A 23181-nucleotide genomic window follows, 5' to 3' on the forward strand; every position below is an offset into this window, starting at 1 on the left:
GCCAGTCGGAGACTCATAGCCCTGTTGCATATAAAAAAAGAAAATAGCAAAACCTAAATGGATTTTCTTTATATTTTTTGTTTATTTTAGTTAGTAAAAACACAATACAGTTGCTTTAGTTATATTTAGCAGTGGCGGCCGGTGACTTCTTTTTCGAGGGCGCACGATGCGAAGTTCATCACAACATGTATGTAGCCCGTCATGTATGTCGTTCCTAATTTCAAAATATGTGTTTGGCACGTCGAGTGATCCTGTGTGCATCACATATCTTGTCAAAATAAGTGCCTGCAGCAGACGCGTCTACATAGCCTGTGTGCCAGCCGATCTTAGCCCCACCAACAACATTTTAAAAGACGGGAAGATCGGTCTGGGGTTTTTCTTGTTGAGGAGCTACTATGCGAGACCCAAAGCTGGTAGACCAATCAAATTGTCAGGGCGGCTTTATACGATGATGGACAGATGATCAACAGTAACATAACCAACCACGTCACCAAAGAGCGCGTGTGTTGAATCTATTTACAACGAAATGGCAGCCGCTGTAGAATTCAGATAAAAATGTGGATTCTGACATTGAGTCTGTTCTAAAAGATATTGTCAGAGCATTGATTTTAAAAGAGGAACAGAGAAACGCGATCAAGGCATTTGTTGATCAGAAAGATGTTTTTACCGTCCTTTCTACAGGATTCTGCAAAAGTTGGTCGCACTTATGGAGGACCAATTTAAAGAAGCAACTGAAATGGTTATCAGGGCGAAGCAACTCGGCGTGCACGACGAGATGGATATAATTAGCCGTCTTTGCCAGCTTCTTTTCGGAACCCCGGAATCGTGGCTGCTTAATAAGTGGAGGGACATGCTAGGCTCCTATATTTTTCAAGCAAACGTAATTTGTATCGTCGTGGATGAAGTTCACCTAACGTACAAATGGTAAGAGATAGTCTTACTGAATGACTTAGTAAATACTTAATGTTGTGATATAAATGAAATGTTGTAAACATAGTAGGTGTTGATGTACGTTCGCTAACTCAAGCTAGCGTCTACAGGGTTTATGATAAAAAAGACGCTCGCGTTTGCCAGATACTTCCATAATCTCATGCGTAATCAGAGTTTATTGTTAAGGGAGTGTCTTTTGTGTGTATTTTGTGAACATGAGCATCTCTTTTATCTTAAATGGTTTTGATGCGTGTGCAGCAGGGACTAATTTTGACAAAACTTTTTGTAAGGCACAGTCTTCTTTTTCTCCATGTTGTATAACAAACTGGTCCTTGATTTATCTGTGACTGTTATCCTTTTAATCCAAACACAGAATGATAATCTCATCCCAAAGCCTTCTGGACTCTTCTCCTCAGCCTGACACGTTGCAAATGATTATGTGTTCAGGGAGGCAGAAGTCTTTTTGTTTGAATTGTGTGTGTGTTAAATTAATAAGCTAGCTGTATGCTGCTCTCTGTATTCAGACATAATGGTGTCTGTCTGGCTTCATCTCAAGCCTGTATTACATTTGCCTGGACCAGAATATAATTCACCCCAAAATCACCTTTGCCTGTATTATTATATATTCCATGAAGCGCTATGTATGCTTGCAGAATGTCTGACCTTAGGTTTTTTACAATGAAAGTGGATGATGGTATTGCTGGGCTTCAAAATGCCAAAAAACAACAACAAACAGTAAATATTTTATAAGAGTCCAGCTTATGCTATCACACTATTTGTCTTGTTTTGCATTAGAAATATCAGGTCAGTTTTAAAAAGTCAATACTTCATTTTACGCAAAATCTGATATCTGCCATGTTATTCTGTCATCTTTTCTCCCTTTTTTCCAAATCGCAACAAACGGCAGTCCTCCTTCTCTGCAGAATGCAATAAATTTAACCAATCACAGCACACCATTCCACGCATTGTTAACAATAATGGTAGCGCTTTGAATACACACAGAATCCTAGTTTTCCTCATCTACTTTGTACTTCGTGATCAACAAACAAACAAACAAAAAATAGTCGTAAGGCATCAAAACCTAATAATTTACATGAAAGCACTCGGGCGAAGGAAAAATGCCGGCTGTTGCTTGTTCTCACACGACAGCATCAAGCTTCTGTCATGCTAACACATTGACCACAGGGGATCTTATTAAAAACTTTCCATTATTTTACTCAAAATCAATGAAAATCGAGCAGAACCAAAACATTTTACAGCTGATCGCTGTCAAAAGAAGTTCAGCGACGACGTCCCATGATGACAGCAGCAAAGATTAATGTTTATGTTTTTAATCATTGTATACCACTAGTCAACTAAATGAATATAACATGGCAAAGATGAATGCACATTTATATATTGATTTAATAGATTTAAAGCATTTTGGAAAAAAATGGATTTATTGCTTTTTGCGGAAAAAAAACCCCAACAAATCTTTAAAAAACAAATTATAGATTTGAATTTTTAATGTTATTATAACCTAAAGATGCTATGTGAAAGTTTGTGACAGAAAAAAGTGGTTTCATCTTGTCACTTTCTTGGTATAGAAAACACAAATTGGTAAAAATGGATTTATTGCATTTTGAAACCAAACTCTTAATTTGCAATGGTGCAGCACTGGCCTGATCAGGCAAGTGACAGTGTCAACTGGCCCAAGCATCATTCATGTCGGCCCCAGGGCCATCGGGCTATTCTTATTGTCAAGCTTTGTTGTTTTATGTTAGTGTTATGTAAATATTATTGACATTTATACAATTAAAACCATAAAAAAACAGTTTATTATATTGTTTATATACTTTAATATAGTTTCAATAAATATTATATTCTTATATTCTTTTTCTAACAAAATTTTAAGGTTGTTTTGATATTTTACTGCAAACAACAACCAGAAAAATAATTAGCATGTAACAATTTGCCTGTTTCACTAAGAGAGGCGAATAAATAATGACAAAATGTAAATTTTAGGATGAACACAATACAATGTTACAGGCCAGCCTGATCACATAAAAAAATGTGTACGTATTTTACCGAGTTGGCTAATTCGTAAGAATTCATATGAAGTAACGAAACCCCACCGTCACAGGAGCAAATCGTAAAAAATGTCAAATGTGGTTGTACGAATAAATACAAATTAGCAACCTCATACATATGAATTGCCATGAGATAGCATTGGACAGGCACCTTTAAATGTATTTAGTTCCAAGGCCAGTCTGATTTATTTGAATTGCTCTTGTTAAATGGAGTCGTGTTTGTTATTAAGCAGTGTTTGTAGGGCTTATGGTATTGCTGCACATTTCATTTGATGATTCCCCGGGGAGAAGGGAATGGGAGTCCCTGCCGAACCAGCCATGGTGTGTTTTCAACATAAGTGTAAGTCCTTTACTGGAGAGACCGGTTCCTGAAAGACGATTCGCTGCTTGCTTTAATCACTTCAACATATCTCTCATGTTGTGTACAGTATATATAGCAAGCCATTCACATTAAGATGGGCAGCCATTATTTAACTGCCTGCTGGGTGTAAAGGGTTTTGGAGACAGGGGTGTTCAGAGAGGGCTGTGTTTTGAAAAGTGCAAAAATGAGTCATTCTGAGAATCAAACTGGTATGAGATGCTATCACATTGCAGTTTTGCCTCCTCTGCTTTTTGGTTGTGTCTGTATACAGGCAAAAATGGTTCTTCTATGGCATCATGAAGCACCTTTATTTTTAGGAGTGTGACTATTTCTTTATAAATGATAAAGAGAACGAAAATTAAAAATTCTTCTATATTTACTCATTCTCATGTCGTTACAAACCTGTATACATTTATTTGTTCTGATAACAACAAAAGGAAAAATTTTGAGGAATTCTTGCAACCAAACCGAACAGAAGCTCCATTGACATCCATAGTAGGAAAAATAATACTATGGAAGTCAATGAGGCCTCTGATAGGTTTTCTTACAAACATTCCTCTAAATATCTTCCTTTAACCAAAAATTGTATCATTATTTATTCAACATCATATTTTGTATTCCCTGCTTGACTTTGTTAAACACAATCTTTAAGAAGATGGCACAATGTTAAGGACTAAGAGACCCCTGTCACCATTCACTTTTACTGTATATAATGAAAGAGCAGTGCTGATATTCTTTATCTTTTATGATCCACATTAAAAAATTATATGGATTTGGAAAATAATGTAGATGTGTAAATGATGCCAGTTGTGTCTTCATGATCAATTTCATAAAATCAACAGAAGAGGAAAAGAGATAACTAGATGGCATTCTTAGGTAGCGACCAGTGAGAGACACATGGATAAACTTTATAAAGTAGGGAAAGTGTTTACATGATGTGAGATTAGGTCAATTGGAATCTGAGAAATATTGATTTAAAGCCAAAGCAAAAAATCATCTCGGGCTGGATGCACAAGCTGAGCAAATGTTATTGAGATGAATGTTATAGCTCTTGTCTAGGCATATTATTTCATTCTAGCTAATACATAAGACCAAATGTACCAGGTGTCGACAGCAGTACACAACAATGAACGAAAAATAACCATGAGGATCATTATGGCCGCTAATGTGAATAATTCAGGGATTGTTTAGCTGTCTTGCTCTCTTACAACCCAACTTAATGTACCGCAGACAGATGCTTTTTGGACATGAGAAATAGCAATCCATTTCAACAGCACACAGTCCGTCTCTGCACCTTTCTGGGTGTGTTTTTGTTGAACGACATCCATGTACCGTATCTATAGAGTAATGGATTGCCATGCTCTCCTAAATGAAAGACCTTAAAATCAATGTGCCCTCCTCCCACCCTTCTGCAGATGTCAAAGGAGTGAGATGCACGATAATTCATGATTTCATTATGCAAATTATGCAGCACATGATTGCCTCGGTCATCTCATTAAGAATATTTGATTTCTGTCCAAGGAAGGTAAATTCTTACAAACCTTTAATAATACCTTAGTTAGCTTGCAATGGTGAATAAATAAATGAGAAAACAAGTAGACGCCTCAGGGGGAAGGGTAGTGTTTGTCAGTATGTAGAGCTGGGTATCGATTCAGATGTTCCAGGTCGATTCGATTTCGATTAACAAGCTGTCAAAACCATTCGATCTCGATTCGATTGCGATTTTCAGGCCAATTTTTATACTTGATTATCGATTCAATGAATATAGATTTAATACAAATACTATATTTATAAAAAAAGAACAGTGAAGAGGGTAGGGTTGCACCAATCGTTCGTAAGTTCTTACTTAAACTGGGACGTAAAGTCCAAACTAGAGGCTTAATAACTACTAGCTAGTTTAAAACTAACTCTTTACTTTATTCGGTTGCACCATTTATTCTTAAGGCAGAAAGTAGCTACTAGGTCGTAAGCTCTCCGTAAAGTAATGCGTTGTCGCATAGAATGACGTCTAGTTTTCTTAACCCAATCACAAGCCTTATAATGGGTAAACAGGAAATAGTCTGAACAGTACGTAATTTCAAACTCATTCTTGACTCACCTAAACTGAAAGTTAAAAAAGACGTTAAAGCAAACGTTATCGAACTCAAAACATTACACTTTTAATTGAAAATATCTATTCCACACATGGAGGAGAAAATAAACAGGAAGAAATTTTAAATCTTATTTTAATTGATGGATACACAGAAAATTAAACAGTTCTTGAAAACTCGTTGACGAACTTTCGGCTCTTCATAATTAATTACGAGCTCATCGATGTAATATAATCTGGCTGACATCTTATTCCAATCGTTATTCATGGACGGAGGCTTCCGTAAATATTTAGTTACAACCTATTGTTACGTTTAAGCTAAGTTTAATGGTGCAACGCAAAAATATTTAGTTTTGCGGAAGTTGTAACTTAGTGCCCATTTACTGTACGTCGTAACTTTTTATCTGAAGGTGGCATCAACATCAACGAAGCACCTAAACCGCCATATTAAGCACTGAATGAATGAATGACAGGCTCGCCTCTTGCTCCTTGCTAACATCGCGCAAGGCAAAAAAGAGGGTGACATCTAGTGAAGAAGACTAGTAATTAGATTAACGTTAATCTTACGTTATGTTTGTGGAAATAAATATGAAAAAAAATTTGATTCGTGGCCTTTAAGAATAGATTTTGAATTGACCACGTAAAAAACAACAACAACGATTAATTAAAAAATCTATTTTTTTGCCCAGCCCTATCAGTATGTACTATATGCATGATGTTACAACCCATGCGTAAAATATGGACCAATGCACACTCTGAAAAATGTTGGGTTGTTATAACCCATGGTTGGGCAAATATTAGTTTGAACCAATCATTGGGTTATAAATCAACCTGTGCATACAGTAGGTTTATTTATAACCCACTATTTACCCAACCATGGGTTAAAACAACCCAATTAGTTTTTTAAAAATGCAGCTGCTGGTTGAAAAGGTAATATTTTACAATAAAGTTGTACTTGTTATCATTACAGGTAGTTAATGCATTAACATGAACTAGTGTTGTAGGACTCGAGGACTCTATTTTTTGATGGTCTTGGTCTTGTCTCAACTGTCTTTGGTCTCGGTCTTACTGTATCTTGGTTTCGGCCCCTCAAAGGGTGCGTCTCATTTCTCTGTCTTACCCCTTCCCTTTACCCCTTCCCCTCGGTTTTGTGCATTCATGTGAGGCAAAGTGGCGTCTCAATTCTCAGTTTGATCAAGGGCTAGGGCCAAGGCGTAGGGATACATAGCCCTTGAAACGAAGTGTGATAAGGACCACACTTAAAAGAGAGGGGTAAACTTTAAAGTAGGAGAGCCGGCATCAAGATGTTTTATGGCTGAACATCGAACTGTGAAGGAGTCGCACAAATGAAAGTAAAGTTATTTTCGGAAGTTTAATTGATATTATATTACGACACTCATGTTTTATGATACTTCAATAAAATGTTCAAGTGGTTTTAATTGTAATGTTTTTGTTTTGAATCGCTAGTTAAGGCGCCAGCTATAGCAGCTAATTTATGCGCTATTTGTTGAGCTCAGCTCACAACCTGAGACGATGGCATCTTCTTTGTTTATGTCAACGCTTGTCTGTTTACATAGCAGCCAGTTAGCGGCAAGGGAAGGTGACGCAAACGGTAATCGAGTGGTGTCTCATTTTTTTAGACGAACGATCTGTCTTACCCTTTCACTCGGTTTCGAGGGGCAAGGGGAAGACGAAGACAAAGGGGAAGGGGTAAGGCAAAGAAATAAGATTGGCCCAAAGTCTTGGGCTGCGTTCGAAATCACATACTTTGACATTAGTACTACTACATTAGATGAAGTCGACCTTTCTCATCGACTTTTAAAACAGTAGGTACTATATAGTAATGAATATGGATAGTATTGAATATGGATAGTATTGAATGCTATGAATATTGAATAGTATTGAATATTTATTCTATCCATGAGATACCCATAGAATGAATTCGGACGTACATACATCACATGACATACATCATCATAACAACAAGTTAGTCGTTAACTGAAATGACGTTAAACAATCACAATTTAACCACAAGGGACAGGTGTTTAATATATATATTTGCATTTGAATAGAGCCGCGTTACCGCTTTTAGGATCAGCTAATACATTTACTAAATTTTTCAAATACAACCTTATTGTAAAGTTTATTGTTTGAGTTAACCTAAAAATGTCCATATTTAACCCAACCATGACTTGAACAATCAGTATACAGTAGGTTAATTTATAGGTTGGCTTTGTTCATACAGTATTTTACCCAGCAAAACAACCAGGGCTTCTTTTAAAAGTACAGTTAGGGTTCCCACGGGTCCTTGAAATCCTTGAAAGTTTGTGAATCTGGGGAAAAATATATATCATAAAAATTCTAGATTTTTTTAGCATGTGCTAAACTGTTCGCATTAAATGCTAATATCTGCTGTATGCAAATGTTGATTCCTACCAAAATGCTTTTTTGCATAGTTGTGTTTGACAGATGAAAACGTCTCGGGTTACGTACTATATGTAACTGTTGTTCCCTGAGAAGGGAACGAAATGCTGCGTCTCCCTTGCCATTCTTCCTGCATCCCTGTAACGCCGTCTTTGGCAATATTTAAGATCCCGCCTCACCCTGTCTTTGTTGTTAAGCCTCACCATTGGTTAAATTTGGTATACACATTCAGATGCACTTACCCCTGGAGGCGTCCCAAAAATGTCACCACAGTGACGCAACACGAGTGCCCTCGAAAGTGAACTGTAACAATGTATCTTAAAAGGTAACACAATGTAACCTTGCTCTCACTTGAAAGTGTCCCCATATTTAGTCCTTGAATTTCAGGGTATTAGACCTGGAAAGTCCTTCAAAGGTCCTTGAATTTGAAGTTAACTAAGGTGTGGGGACCCTGTACCTTCTTAATTGTAAACTATTTAACTCACCGTACTATCCAATATTATCACAATTACCATATAGTTATTTAATATATAGTATAAAACATTTTTCATTGAATCACATATTAACCATATCATTATGCACACTCTTATCATGATATAAAATTACTCACAACATGATATTTTGATGATGCCACCCACAATTACCCCGGGAGGCAAGGAAACAAAACAGTTGAAATATTTTTAAGACGTTCCAATTGTGGGCTGCCAAAGCTCCATCAGCTGGAGGCAGCTGTGACGTCACAGGCATTGATCCAGCATATGAGGAGGGGAGACTCCCCTACCGGAGCTGTTGTTAAGCCTCTGAATTTGCTGCTGCCGGGCAGGAGAGACGTTCAGCATCAGTGCAGAAACAACAGGAACGTGAGGGAGAGAAACGGGGAAAAAAAATCAAAGAATGACATGAAAAAGGATTTGCAAACTGGTACCCCATAGCACTGACTCATTCTTTGTCACTCTCTCTCTCTCTCTCTTTATCGTTCCCCCTCCTCCCTTCCCCCTAAACGCGGCAGGGTAGTGGTTTCTCTCCATTTCTCTCGCGCCCTGCCCGCCTCTCTAACAAACGCACTCCTTCGCTCGCCGCAGCTGCCTGTGTTTGCTTTTCTGTGCTCTTATTGGTCTCCCCCGAAGCTGTTTATCGATGGTTTAGAAGCAGCTCTGATTATTTTTCTGTGAAGAGGTGCAGTCTGCCGAGGCTTATTTTTCTCGAACGGTTTTATTTTCAGCCAAACTGGAAGCGCAACAGTGCAACATCTGCGTCAGAAGAACTTTAATATTCTGCATTTATGTTTTCAGCGAGTATGTTTAGAGCTGTCAAGTTCCTGGGAAAGAACTTAAACATTTTTAAAAGCCTTCTTCTCTTTTAGAGCAAATTCTGCGTGCGCCTCTCGCTTGGGTACGTTTTCATATTTCCAAGCGGCTTTTCGCAGCAGTCCAAGCTGGATTCCGATCATGCTCTTGGCGATACGATCAGGTCACCATCGGGTCTGACCGTCAATCCCCAGCTTCCAGAAAGCATCGCTCCCAGCTCCGTTAAACGCAACAAAAGACCGGGATTACTCCAAGCTATGAAGAAAATTTGGTCCAAGAAACGATTTCAGGTGAGTCTTGCATGTCTCTTTTGAAAGCATTATGCATGTTAACTCGTTACTTTGTGTATCTTAGAGTTTGAACGGTTTGGATTTTGTTTGGGTTCTGTCACCCCGGTGGACTCTGAGGGGAGTCTGAAGGAAGCTTGACCCAATTCCCTCCTTTTTAGGGCTGCACGTTCACTCTCGCGCCCCACCCTTTTATTGTAAACAAACGATGGCACCCATCTGGCTAATTGCATTAGGATGATTACAGCTGAATAGGTGGATGTCCATGGCTCATTTAACTCTATGCTTATGCGTTCCAGTTGACTCTAGAATTGCAAATCGGAGAACAAGGATCCTTGGATGTTTTGCTATTACATTATTTTGGGGAATATTATTATTCATGAAGAAGTTGTATATTAGAAATCAGCAGAAAACGTTGGGTATGTCGTGGTATGAGTTATTAGATGTAGCACCACTACAGTAAAGCAAAGGCATATGGCAAGTCAGCATGTAGGTCCAATAAAACAATGCAGTAAAACAAAAATCCTTGTAGCACTCATCCACTCCTCCCAATGATGCATATATTTAGAGAGCTGTATAGTGTAGCATTTATATACATCTGCCTGCCTTCAACTAAAGTGCATGGGGAGGTTTGCATTACCTCTGTACTGTAGCCATTAGACAACAGATTGGCAGGTTTATGCAGCTGTTTGATCATCTACATGTTCAAAACTCGCAGCTTTGATGCCAGGCATTGCTATGCAGTTGCTTAGGTTTCCATTTGGTTGTTAATGCGTTGCTAGGTGGTCCATAAAGAACCATTAACATCTCGTTTCACAAAAGGTCCATTGTAGTGAAAAAAGATAGATTATAAGAAGGTAAGAAATTGTTAGACTAATTGGTTCTTTGATGAACCAAAAATCTTTCATTTTAAGATTGTAGTTGCTTGCTTGTGTTTTCCTAAATTTAGTCAGTTTAATCAACAACACTAAGACATTCCGGTCTATCATTTTAATTCCCACCTTTTAAAAATCACTTTGTACTGTGATGTGTGTTTCCTGTGTACAACACAAATGGTGTGAAACAAATTCAAATTCGATACTTAGGGTTAAATGTTTGTTCAAGTCCCTGACACTAATGTATGAGCGAAGCTAGCAGCGCATGACTTGGCAAGCACCACAAGTCGATGAAATCTCACCATAAATCCTGTCAGGTCAAAATATTAACCTTGTCCATCTCCTAAGACTGCATATGCAATGAGAAGTGCGCTATGGGCAATTGTCACTGTAAGTGCATGAAAGTGTCTGCTTTTTGACATTTTACAGTCTGAAGAGAACGAGTTCCTTGCTCTTCCTCTTGAGGTGATAGTGAAGATGAAAGGACAAGTGGGGGTGGGGGTGTGAAAGGGAACGATAATTAGATCTTAGTCGACAGACAGCGAGAGACAGGCGGATGAGGTGAAGATGTAGCTTATAGACTAGACAGATCTAGAACAGGTGGCTGAGTCAGAATTTCAGATGTAGGGTAAATGGTGATTCATTCTCCGTCTTGTCATGTGAATAATATTGTATTGTCTTTTAGGTTGATGAGTTTTTTCCGACCTGAGCCTTTGTTTTAAAACCTGATGCGTTTTCTTCCTTGGTTTGGTTAGTTTAGGCCAGCCCAGTCTCACAAAATTACGTACCTATACCATATACATTTTTATTATTTTTCATGATACTGGCACGAATTTTGTATCACAAATTTCTGTTTACGTGTCATTGTCAAGTATTGGTTACTCAACTGTTTTGTCCTATGTTCTTACCATTGTTGCTTCGGTTCAAAGTTAGATTTACATAAAATGACATCCTTAACCAAACTCAACTCTAACCCTAACGCCAACAATGGTTTAAAAATCAGAAAATAATCAGAAAAAATTGTATAAACCAATACTTAAAGTGACATCCTAACCTGAAGCGACAATGGTTTGAAAATAGTAAAAAGCAGTTGAGTAACCAATAAATGACAATGACACGTAAACAAAAATTCGTGATACGATCACGAAAAACTTGGAAATTTGTGACAGTATCACGAAAAAAAATCTAAAATTTACGTGATATAGGTGCGTAATTTTGTGAGACTGGGTAGTTAAGGCATATGTGAACACTGCGATCCGCACCAAAACAACTCATCCGAGATCGTCTGAAAGAGGTGGTCTTGGCCCGATTGCAAACGAACTCTAGAGTGGTTAGCTATAAGTATGAAAGCAATCCAAAGCAACGGACCAATGAAAAGACTTATCTTATTGCTTTATTAACCATAAACTGACATGACTGCTCTTTGTTGACAAATTCTGGCACATCAACACCATTCACAACCAAAACGCACCTGTTCCTTATAAAATGTCTTCAAATTGCTTTTCTCCGCAAATAGGTACATAAGTAAGAATGTTGTCCCGCATAAGTTTTGATGCCGCATTAAAATAATAAAAAAAGACACACATTAATCCCGCAAAGATATCGTCTGTCCATCCTGACGGACAACTTTGAGCAGAATCACGGAAAATAAACAGATGCTCTCTCACCAATTAAATGATAGTTTACTTGCAATTGACTTGTATTAACAAAGTCTGGTCCATTTGGAAAAATTGCCTTGTGAATATGGTAGCTACCCAGTCTCACGAAATTACGTACCTATTCACGTAATTTTTGATTATTTTTCGTGATAATGTCACAAATTTCCGTGTTTTTTCATGATCGTTTCATGAATTTCTGTTTACATGTCATTGTCACGTATTGGTTGGTTACTCAACTGCTTTTTCCTATTTTCAAACCATTGTCGCTTCGGTTTAGGGTTAGATTTGGTGTTTGCCTTAGGATGTCACTTTAAGTATTGGTTTATACTATGTTTTCTGATAAATTTTATTATATTTTCTGATTTTTAAAACACTGTCGCCTGGCGTTAGGGTTAGAGTTGAGTTGAGTCATTTTATGTAAATCTAACCCTAAACAATGTAAGAAAATAGGACAAAACAGTTGAGTAACCAAAACTTGACAATGACAGGTAAACAGAAATTTGTGATACGATCACGGAAAGCACCTGAAACACCCTTAGGCTAAATAAGCATATTCCCCGTTAGTGCTGTCATTGCTGACTTGGAAAATAATGAAAGGTAGCTACTTGTGACACAAGAATACATGTGTTTAAAGTGCAAGTACACTATCAGAAAAATTTGTCAAAAATTTTCCTTAGCTGTCACTAGGGCAGTGCCCTTTAATAAGGCCAAAATGGTACAGATGTAGGTACCTAATATGGTACCAGTATTTACCTTTGAGGTACTAATATACACTCTTGGTACCTTTAATAAGGTACAGATTTAGGTACCTAATATGGTACCAGTATTTATATTTGAGGTACTAATATGCACTCTTTGGTACCTTTAATAAGGCACAGATTTAGGTACCTAATATGGTACCAGTATTTACCTTTGAGGTACTAATATGCACTCTTTAGTACCTTTAATAAGGCCATAATGGTACAGATTTAGGTACCTAATATGGTACCAGTATTTATCTTTGAGGTACTAATATGCACTCTTTGGTACCTTAAATAAGGCTCAGATTTAGGTACCTAATATGGTACCAGTATTTACCTTTGAGGTACTAATATGCACTCTTTAGTACCTTTAATAAGGCCATAATGGTACAGATTTAGGTACCTAATATGGTACCAGTATTTATCTTTGAGGTACTAATATGCACTCTTTGGTACCTTTAATAAGGCACAGATTTAGGTATCTAATATGGTACCAGTATTTACATTTTGAAGTACTAATATGCAGAAGTACACATTTAGGTACTAATATTGTTAGTACCTAATATTGAAGTACAGATTTATAGGGTACCAGTATTTACCTTTGAGGTACTAATATGCACTCTTTGGTACCTGTAGTAAGGCACAGATTTAGGTACCTAATATGGTACCAGTATTTACCTTTGAGGTACTAATATGCACTCTTTGGTACTTTTAGTAAGGCACAGATTTAGGTACCTAATATGGTACCAGAATTTACCTTTGAGGTACTAATATGCACTCTTTGGTACCTGTAGTAAGGCACAGATTTAGGTACCTAATATGGTACCAGTATTTACCTTTGAGGTACTAATATGCACTCTTTGGTACTTTTAGTAAGGCACAGATTTAGGTACCTAATAAGGTACCAGAATTTACCTTTGAGGTACTAATATGCACTCTTTGGTACCTTTAGTAAGGCACAGATTTAGGTACCTAATATGGTACCAGTATTTACCTTTGAGGTACTAATATGCACTCTTTGGTACCTTTACTAAGGCACAGATTTAGGTACCTAATATGGTACCAGTATTTACCTTTGAGGTACTAATATGCACTCTTTAGTACCTTTAATACCTTTAATAAGGCACAGATTTAGGTACCTAATATGGTACCAGTATTTATCTTTGAGGTACTAATATGCACTCTTTGGTACCTTTAGTAAGGCACAGATTTAGGTACCTAATATGGTACCAGTATTTACCTTTGAGGAACTAATATGCACTCTTTAGTACCTTTAATAAGGCACAGAGTTAGGTACCTAATATGGTACCAGTATTTATCTTTGAGGTACTAATATGCACTCTTTGGTACCTTTAGTAAGGCACAGATTTAGGTACCTAATATGGTACCAGTATTTACCTTTGAGGTACTAATATGCACTCTTTAGTACCTTTAATAAGGCCATAATGGTACAGATTTAGGTACCTAATATGGTACCAGTATTTATCTTTGAGGTACTAATATGCACTCTTTGGGTGCAAAGGTACTTTTTGAAAGGGTTCCACTGCAGTGACAGCTAGGGGTGATTTTTTTGTACCATTTTTAGTGTAAGCTGCAGGTTTAGGTCTTGGTTCTGTTTAAATAAAATGCTACAACAGATGATTTGAGGTCCTCTATACAACATATTAACTGTTAGGCATTTTAATATTTTAAATGCATTTTAAATGTGCATTTTTTTCTGTCTCTGATAAATGGATTTAAAATTTTGATGACCTCATTTGCATGCATTTATGCATGTGATAGTGCGCTTTTATCCAAAGCGACTTCCGGTGCATTACAAGCATATACAGCACTGTGCAAAAGTCTTAGTCCACCATGCTACCATTAGATTTGTAGTTTTTGCAATTGTATAGTGATCTTATATAACTATTTCTCAGTCTCTTTATTAGAATACAACCAGAAAATACAGGAAATGTGTATGTAGTATTAAAAACAGCGTAAAAGTATAAGCTGAAGTGTCAAGTATTTACGATAAACTCCCCTTCCACTTGAGCAATAGCAAGCAGCTGCAGGATCTCTTAAACCTAAATGAAATTTAATCCTAATTTATAATTCTAATCTAATGACTTCAGGACTTCAGTCTCCTCAAAAAACGCTCAAGATGTGTTTCGTGCCAAGAGAGGTCACACTAAATACTGACTGATGCCTAAAGAAGACATTTAGTTCAGAAAATTGTTTTGTTTTTAATTTTGTATTTTTTATGTATTTTTTGTTTGTATCTTCAAAAAAAATGAAAAATAAATGTTGATGAACATTAAAACTTTGCTAAAACAACAAAGCTGGTGATGGTGGCCTAAGACCTTTGCACAGTACTGTATAATACTAGATATATTTTATCAGTATGTGTGTTCCTTGGGATTGACCTCATGACCATTTTTGCATTATGTAACGCTCTACCAACTAAACTACAGGAGCATTTAGGGGTGTATCCAAATTTTTACCATAAAAATAATAAAGTTTTATTAAGTTTCCTTTTATTATCTCTTACTTTTGATGGCTTTAATGGCTACTGGCCATTTAAAATAGAAAAAGAATTCCGTATATACCACAAATGCATGTTCTAGTCTCAATAGGACTTGGCAAAGAAAAATGTGCTCAGCAATCCATTTAATGAGGTGTGTGCTGAACAGGGTTTAGAATAAACCCCTTACCAGAAGGTTTGAGGATATCAATACAGTGCTGTTATGCAAGCACAGTTACAATCTTAAAAAATCGGATTGGGGGGCAAAAATCACGTAAACTGCCACCCTTGTCTATAAAACCTGCCACGCTGACTCACAAGGTTTAGCAAACCCAGCGGGCAATAAAGAGAGATGTGTCTCTTAAAGTGTGAGGTGATTCACATGCTACATTGGCAGGAATAATGAAAAGTTAGGCTGGGTGGGATTGAAATAGCCAACTCGCTTGGGGCTGAGTGAGTGGAGCTGAGCACAAAGCAGATACAGCAACCAGGATTAGATAGAACAGCATGCATCAGATCTCAGTATGTCTAACCTGGCAACAAATAAATTACCTGGTGACCAAAGGCCACGATGATTCATTGAAACAACCAGAGCTCCCGCCTGGAGTGCCTTGATTCATCCAGTATGAATGACTATAGTGTGGGCCGAAAAGAAAAGTGGAGCTCTCCAAGGTGCTGACCAATAGACCTCTGATATTTGTCTGAGGAAAAAGGTTAGCTGGAAACCAATAACAATTGCAGCTTTAACACCGGCTGCTTTGATGTCGGGTGATGGCTGTAATCTTCGAAATTAGTGGTTCTTTGGTAAGTCGTCTCTATATACTTCGGGTTAGAGGTTTTAAAAAAGAATGAAACCTTTGTGTGTATCTTGCCCCACACCGTTCTGGAAACCTCAAATCGTGCCTCTTGCTGGTAAAATCCCAGAGATTTCCCTTAACGTGTTTAGCACGTATCAAACTTTTGGAAATAAATAACATAACATATTTGATATATTTTATAATATGCATATTATACTTATAAGGAGTGACATAACTGCATATATACAGTACTGTGCAAAAGTCTTAGGCCACCACCACCGGACTTGTTGTTTTAGAAGTTTAATGTCCATCCATATTTATTTTTCAATCTTATATCACTAAGATACAAACAGAAAATACAGGAAATATGTACAAAAAAAATAATTTTCAGGACTAAATGTATTCTTTAGGCATCGTCTGTGTTTATATATGATTACTATAAAATTGCAAAAACAACAAATCTAATTCCTGGTACTAGGAATTGAGCTGTTTGTCAAACACTTCAAGTCCTGACGAAAGCCTTGTTGGCTGAAACGCGTAGGCATGCTTTTATTTTACTAGATTAGCCATGGATTAATAAAGGCTTTTTAATCTTCATCCTCCTGAGTGCCTCAGACCCTTATTTTAAGATATGTTTGTGCATGATAATTTTTAAATTAAGGCAGCTTAAACATGCATTTTTGCCTGGAACTTGGATAAGCTTTGTCTGGGAACCCACCCCTAGGTATCTAGTAAATGTATTGAAGCATATATGTATATGCTTCAATACATTTTAGGGGTGTGGTCCTAGTCAAGACAATCTCCTGAACTCCAAGCTGAATGTCAAAATGGGAAAGAAAGGTGATTTAAGCAATTTTGAGGGTGGCATGGTTGTTGGTGCCAGACGGGCCGGTCTGAGTATTTCACAATCTGCTCAGTTACTGGGGTTTTCACGCACAACCATTTCTAGGGTTTACAAAGAATGGTGTGAAAAGGGAAAAACATCCAGTATGCGGCAGTCCTTTGGGCGAAAATGCCTTGTTGATGCTAGAGGTCAGAGGAGAATGGGCCGACTGATTCAAGCTGATAGAAGAGCAACTTTGACTGAAATAACCACTTGTTACAACCGAGGTATGCAGCAAAGCATTTGTGAAGCCACAACACGCACAACCTTGAGGCGGAAAAAGAGGCTAAGCTCACCAAAATTAGATGGTTGAAGACTGGAAAAATGTTGCCTGGTTTGATGAATCTCGATTCAGACATTCAGATGGTAGAGTCAGAATTTGGCGTAAACAGAATGAGAACATGGATCGATCATGCCTTGTTACCACTGTGCATGCTGGTGGTGGTAGTGTAATGGTGTGGGTGATGTTTTCTTTGCACACTTTAGGCCCCTTATACCAATTGGGCATTGTTTAAATGCCACGGCCTACCTGAGCATTGTTTCTGACCATGTCCATCCCTTTATAACCACCATGTACCCATCCTCTGATGGCTACTTCCAGCAGGATAATGCACCGTGTCACAAAGCTCGAATCATTTCACTTTGGTTTCTTGAACATGACAATGAGTTCACTGTACTAAAATGGCCCCCACAGTCAGCAGATCTCAACCCAATAGAGCATCTTTGGGATGTGGCGGAATGGGAGCTGGATGTGCATCCCAGAAATCTTTAAGATGCTATCCTATCAATATGGGCCAAGATTTCTAAAGAATGCTTTCAGCACCTTGTTGAATCAATGCCACGTAGAATTAAGGCCAAACACAGTATTAGTATGGTGTTTCCAATAATCCTTTAGGTGAGTGTATGTTAGTGCAAGATGGTTTTTAAATTAAGGCAGCCTAAACATTCATTTTAGGCTGGGACTAGGATAAGCCTGGGAACCCACCCATATATAATTCTCTATTTAGTTTGTTTTTACCACATTGCCACAGACAAAGAGGACACAATTAATTCCACTTTTAAAAAAGAAACGATTAAGCCCTATGTCTCCATTTTTCATGTTGATACAATGACTAAATGTTAACCGTAACATGGATGGATCCTGTTTACTTCTGTATGACCCAGATAGAGGAGCGTGGCTGTGCTCTTCACAGCACAGATGGCTGCATGAAGATCCTCCCCTGGTGGCCTGCTCACAGTCAAAAGAGCGAGTGTGCTTTTTGGCAGGTCACTTTGGATAAGTGTCAGTTTGGAGAATGTAATTGAAGCCTGAGGGCCCTCTGTTAGTAACAGGTTTCAGAATAAAATCATGGGACAGTGAAGCAAACCAAAACTCAGTGTTCGGTTCTCTGTTCGTTTGAGGTATCATTTAATTCTGTAGCACACAAAGTGGAAGTGGGTATTTTACATGGGGGACTCTAGTTGAGGATATAGGTAATTATACCATATAATACCATATGTAGAGAAAATTATGGCATTTGAAGGATATTAAGTGGATAAAAGATTGAAATTCTCAATTTTTTGAACTGGAATTCCTTCATTCCAATTTTCAGCCCTCTTCATGCGGCATAATATGGGATTTTTGCACGTTTTGATCAATGCATTTGGGATAGAAGCTTCTGCAAGCAAATGCATGTAAATAAAAGCTAACAATAGTCATGCATACAATTATGCTCAGGCTTTGTCAATCTTTTAAGTATTGGTATTTGAAATTGCATGTGCATTTTTGCAGCAGCTATTTGTTTTAAGCTTTGACTAATGAAAGCAATAGAAGAATGTTGATCTTTTGTATAATGCATGTCACTTGTGCCTTGAAGTGGAACCGACTATTCCTCCATTAAGCTGGCAAACATGAAGGTTAATGACGAATTAACTGGCATCACATCCACAAGATTTCTTCTCCGCCTATGAATTATTTAGAGCTTTAATGCCCCGTAAATGTTTTCTTTACAATAGCGGACAGAGCTGAGCTTAAGCAAATGATTCCGAACGGCCGGCTGAAAGGTCATCCATGTCCCCTGGCATTTCTTTTATTTTCCTGTCCCTTCTACCACCTCTCAGCCCTGCAAACCTCCAGGCAACAGTCTTTGAAACCGATAGCTGCCATCCTTAGCTAATGCAGTAAGGGAGTTGATTCACAGAAGTTGATGCATCAGCTATTAGGATTTCATTTCTGCCTGTAACTAATGGATTGAGAGTGACAGACAGCCGCTGCCCACTGCGTCCTCAGCGCTGCTTTAGATTACGCTCATCCATTGCGAGAATTGGAAACAGGTGGATGTGAAGCTACCGGGAATCGCATTAAATTTTCCACTAACCAAGATGAATTTGTTTGGAAATGAAGAAAGAAATTGCATGCCTTACAGCATATTTTGCTTTGACAGTTCTGCTACGAAATAAGATCATCAACCATTTTGCATTAAAGCTGCATGTGCTTTCATACTTACCAAGGTGACTTACTGATACCTTGCATTGCTATAAACAGGGCAATGTAAAAAAAAAGAGCGTTTCAGTCACCAAATGTCCTACATAACGTTTAAAATCTGGGTTAGCAGAGCAAAGCTGGACATGTATTTTTTTGTAGACCAACAAGGGGGACATTAACCAAATCCAAGTCCTGCTCTGATTTAGAAAAGAGTGTCATCTGTACCTTGTGTTAGTTTTTGTGCTTGTTTGAAGTGATATTCATACCGTTTGAAGTTGTACCAAGTGATACTAAACAATTTTTTTCTTTCCTTTTTTTTCAGAAGACTGGACACTCTAACCGAACATTTGGACGGTTTACTCATGGTGTGTTTGGCTTTATAGATACCAGGTTATTACAAGACAGATTTTATGATAACACCTCAGAGTCTGTCGGTCGTTTAATGTCTGGTCTTTGTTTGAAATCAAGGAAGCATTGTTGTTTATATCAGTATTAAATAGGGTTGCAAAATTTTGGGAATTTTGGAAACTGTCTATAAAAATTACATGGGAATATATTAGGATTGTGGTACATGGTTGAAAATGAGTCAGATGTCAAAGAAGCTAACACTAACCCTAATAAATTACCCAATATGTAAAAATAATTTAATTTAATTCCTCAAGTTTCCAACCATTTCCAATTTTCCCAAGCTATACAATGCTAGTATTAAAGAGCACCTATTGTCTGATTCACGATTTTACATTTCCTTTGGCGTGTAAGTGTGTATTAGTACATGTTAGCGATATGCAAAAGGTACATACCCCAAAGTAAACGATGACGCGAGTTATCGTCTCCAAAATAAATCTCTTTTCTTGGACTACAACAAACATATGGATGTATGCAACAGTTTACTTCCTGTGATTGGTGATGTAGACAAGACCGGCATTATTATAATTCCTCCCGCTTTGATTCACAGCCTGTAAATTAACTTCTGTTAGCATTGCATTTTGAGCGAATCTTTCAAACATGGTAAGGAGCATCACATTTTGTATTCAGGCCAATCACAACATACCGATTAGCTGGCCAATCAGGGAAACAGAGCTTTTCAAATCTGTGCGTTTCAGGAAGAGAGTGAAATCTGGAGCTACAAACATGTTCGGTATATGGAAAATAATGTGTTTTTTAAACCATAAACCACACGAACACATTGTATTATACCAAATACACAAATAACGTTGTTTTTAGCAATGAAATAGGTACTCTTTAAATAAATATTTTTAACACACATAACACAAAGGGCCATTGTTAAAGTACACTGGGCCCGAGACAAAGGTATTATGGGCACATCCAAAGAGTAGACTTTACCATACAAGTGTTTGTTTCTATCCTGACAAATATTCAATGCTATCTCATGGCAATTCGTACGTATTGTATGAGGTGGCTAATTCGCATTAATTCATACTACCACATTCATAAATTTTTGTACGATTTGCTTTTGCCCGTGACTTTGCGGTTATGGACAGGTTTATGATAATCATGTTTTTGTACGATTCACTTTGTAAGAGTTAGCCAACTCGTAAAATACGTACAAATTCTCATTAGATCAGTCTGGAAATATTACAGAAACGTGTGCAAAACAAAATATGTAGAAATCAAAGCATCTTCAGATTGTAATGTGGATAAATCACAAAGCTGGATTCCTATTGGCCGACACTTGGGGTCAGTCATTCAACCGTTGATCGTTTTCAGCTCTATCGTGTATGTAATTGTAAAAAGTTTAAAAGAAAACATCACTGTTTTTCAATGTTTTACTATATTCCTAACTCAACTTAGATGAATTAATACATACCTATCTTTTTTTCAATGCTTGCGCTTTAAATCTTTGTACAGCACGTCATAAATGTGTTAGCATTTAGCCTAGCCCTGCTCATTCCTTAGGATCCAAACGGGGATTAATTTAGAAGCCACCAAACACGTCCATGTTTTCTCTATTTAAAGACTGTTACATAAGTAGTTGCATCATGAGTAAGTATGGCGGCACAAAATACAACTTTTGTTTGGAGCCATAGGAATGAATAGGGCTATGCTAAATGCTAACACATTCACGAAATGCCGACAAAGATTATAAGTGCACGAATTGAAAAAAGATTGGTATGTATTAATTAATCTGGGTTGATGTAGGAAGATAGTGAAATATTGAAAAACGATGGTGTTTTCCTTTAAGAATTAAGGTCGTATACACCTCGAGGATTTAGCATCAATTCAGTCACTGATGATCTAAATTATGTGCCCTAAATTGTGAGCACTGCCCTGCTCATATCACGTCTCAGAGAAACATTTATTATTATAAACGAATACTAATGGGGATATAATTTGGCCTATATTAAATCAGTCCACACACACAAAAGACATCCCACTAATGCTACAAACAATGAATGCAACCTTGGTTTTAAATACGGACCACGTTTTTTATTTATTGTCATGTTGTGATTTTAAATAATGTAATATTTTTTCCAATTAAATTGTAATAAATCATTTCGTTGTGATTATTATTTCCTTTGTGTTTGTATTACTTAATGTCATTTTTCATTTACTGTATGTCAGTGCTTGTCGTTTCTGCTGTCTGTGTGATTGAATTGTGACAAGTCTTACCGGACACATTTTGTGAAATTGTCTGTATGCTCTCTCTGCTAAAGAGAGAGGCCCGACAATGAATCAATCCACTTTATGTACCAATGCACATTAATCTCGGGCATCAATAATGCAAAAAGCGTAGCAGTGCTTAGCATTGAAGCAATTTGTACAAACTGCTGACACATTTGCACTGATGTGGTGAGATTTAGACGTGGCTCCCTACAGTATAAAAGCTCTTTAAATTGAAACCATGCGTTAAATAATTAATCAGACATGCAGAATTAATCTGGATTATTTTTTGTGCCCTCCATTGTAGAACATGCATTACTATAGCATTACCATTTCTAAACTCAAGGAATTAATATTATTTCTTTTTTTATTATATAGACATCATGGATTGACATAATGTCTGATCATTATTTTTTTTACAAATGGCACAATAGTAATAAATCGGTAATGAAACAAGGTTGTATTTGGTAAGGTTAGTAAATGCATTACTGTAGCTAACATGAACTAACAATGAGCAATATATGTTTGTCAGCATTTACATTTATTATGCATTTGGCAGACGCTTTTATCCAAAGCGACTGACAGTGGATTACAAGGTATAGATTTTTCAGTGGGTTCGAACCCATGACCTTTTGGGCTGCTAACCCAATGCTCTACTATGGAGGACTACAAGAGTCATCCAAAGTGTAATAAAGCACTTCAATATTTAATAACTACCTGGACAATAAAAATAGCAATTAATAGATTTGTTTAAAAATTCATTAATTAATCAATAAATAAATAAATAGACAAAGTTACAAAAAAAAATCATTGTTACATTTTGTTAGGCAATATAAAGTGAGATTATAAAAAAGAATGTAGAAATGAAACATTAATCCATTAACAAATAGTTCAAATTAATACAACAATCCACAAAAACAACACAAAACACTCAACAAGTTCATCATTCTAAATTGCATTTATAAATTCTTAATTAAATAATGGAATTTCAAAATGTATTTCAAAAAGAAATTTAAAAAGAAATAAATAACTGGATTTATAAATTGAACTACAAATACAAGTTTAAATTAGGCATTTAAAAGGGCATTTCCGTTTACCATTTCTATTTTCATTTTCCGATGGTTCTCCTTATTGTTTTCGCTGTTCGGTTTGCTTTTCGTTTTGGCCTCTCTATT

The 23181-nt window shown here is 37.1% G+C and overlaps 1 protein-coding gene across 1 annotated transcript in view; it reads left to right on the forward strand.

Moving 5' to 3' along the window:
* spegb (striated muscle enriched protein kinase b) overlaps positions 1 to 23181 on the forward strand; it is a 118683-nt gene that overhangs the window by 25068 nt on the left and 70434 nt on the right. The window contains 1 exon segment of the mRNA XM_073854646.1: positions 19707 to 19749. Coding sequence (XP_073710747.1) covers positions 19707 to 19749 — 43 coding nt within the window.

This window comes from Misgurnus anguillicaudatus, chromosome 17 (genome assembly GCF_027580225.2).
Source record: "Misgurnus anguillicaudatus chromosome 17, ASM2758022v2, whole genome shotgun sequence".
Taxonomy (NCBI): domain Eukaryota; kingdom Metazoa; phylum Chordata; class Actinopteri; order Cypriniformes; family Cobitidae; genus Misgurnus; species Misgurnus anguillicaudatus.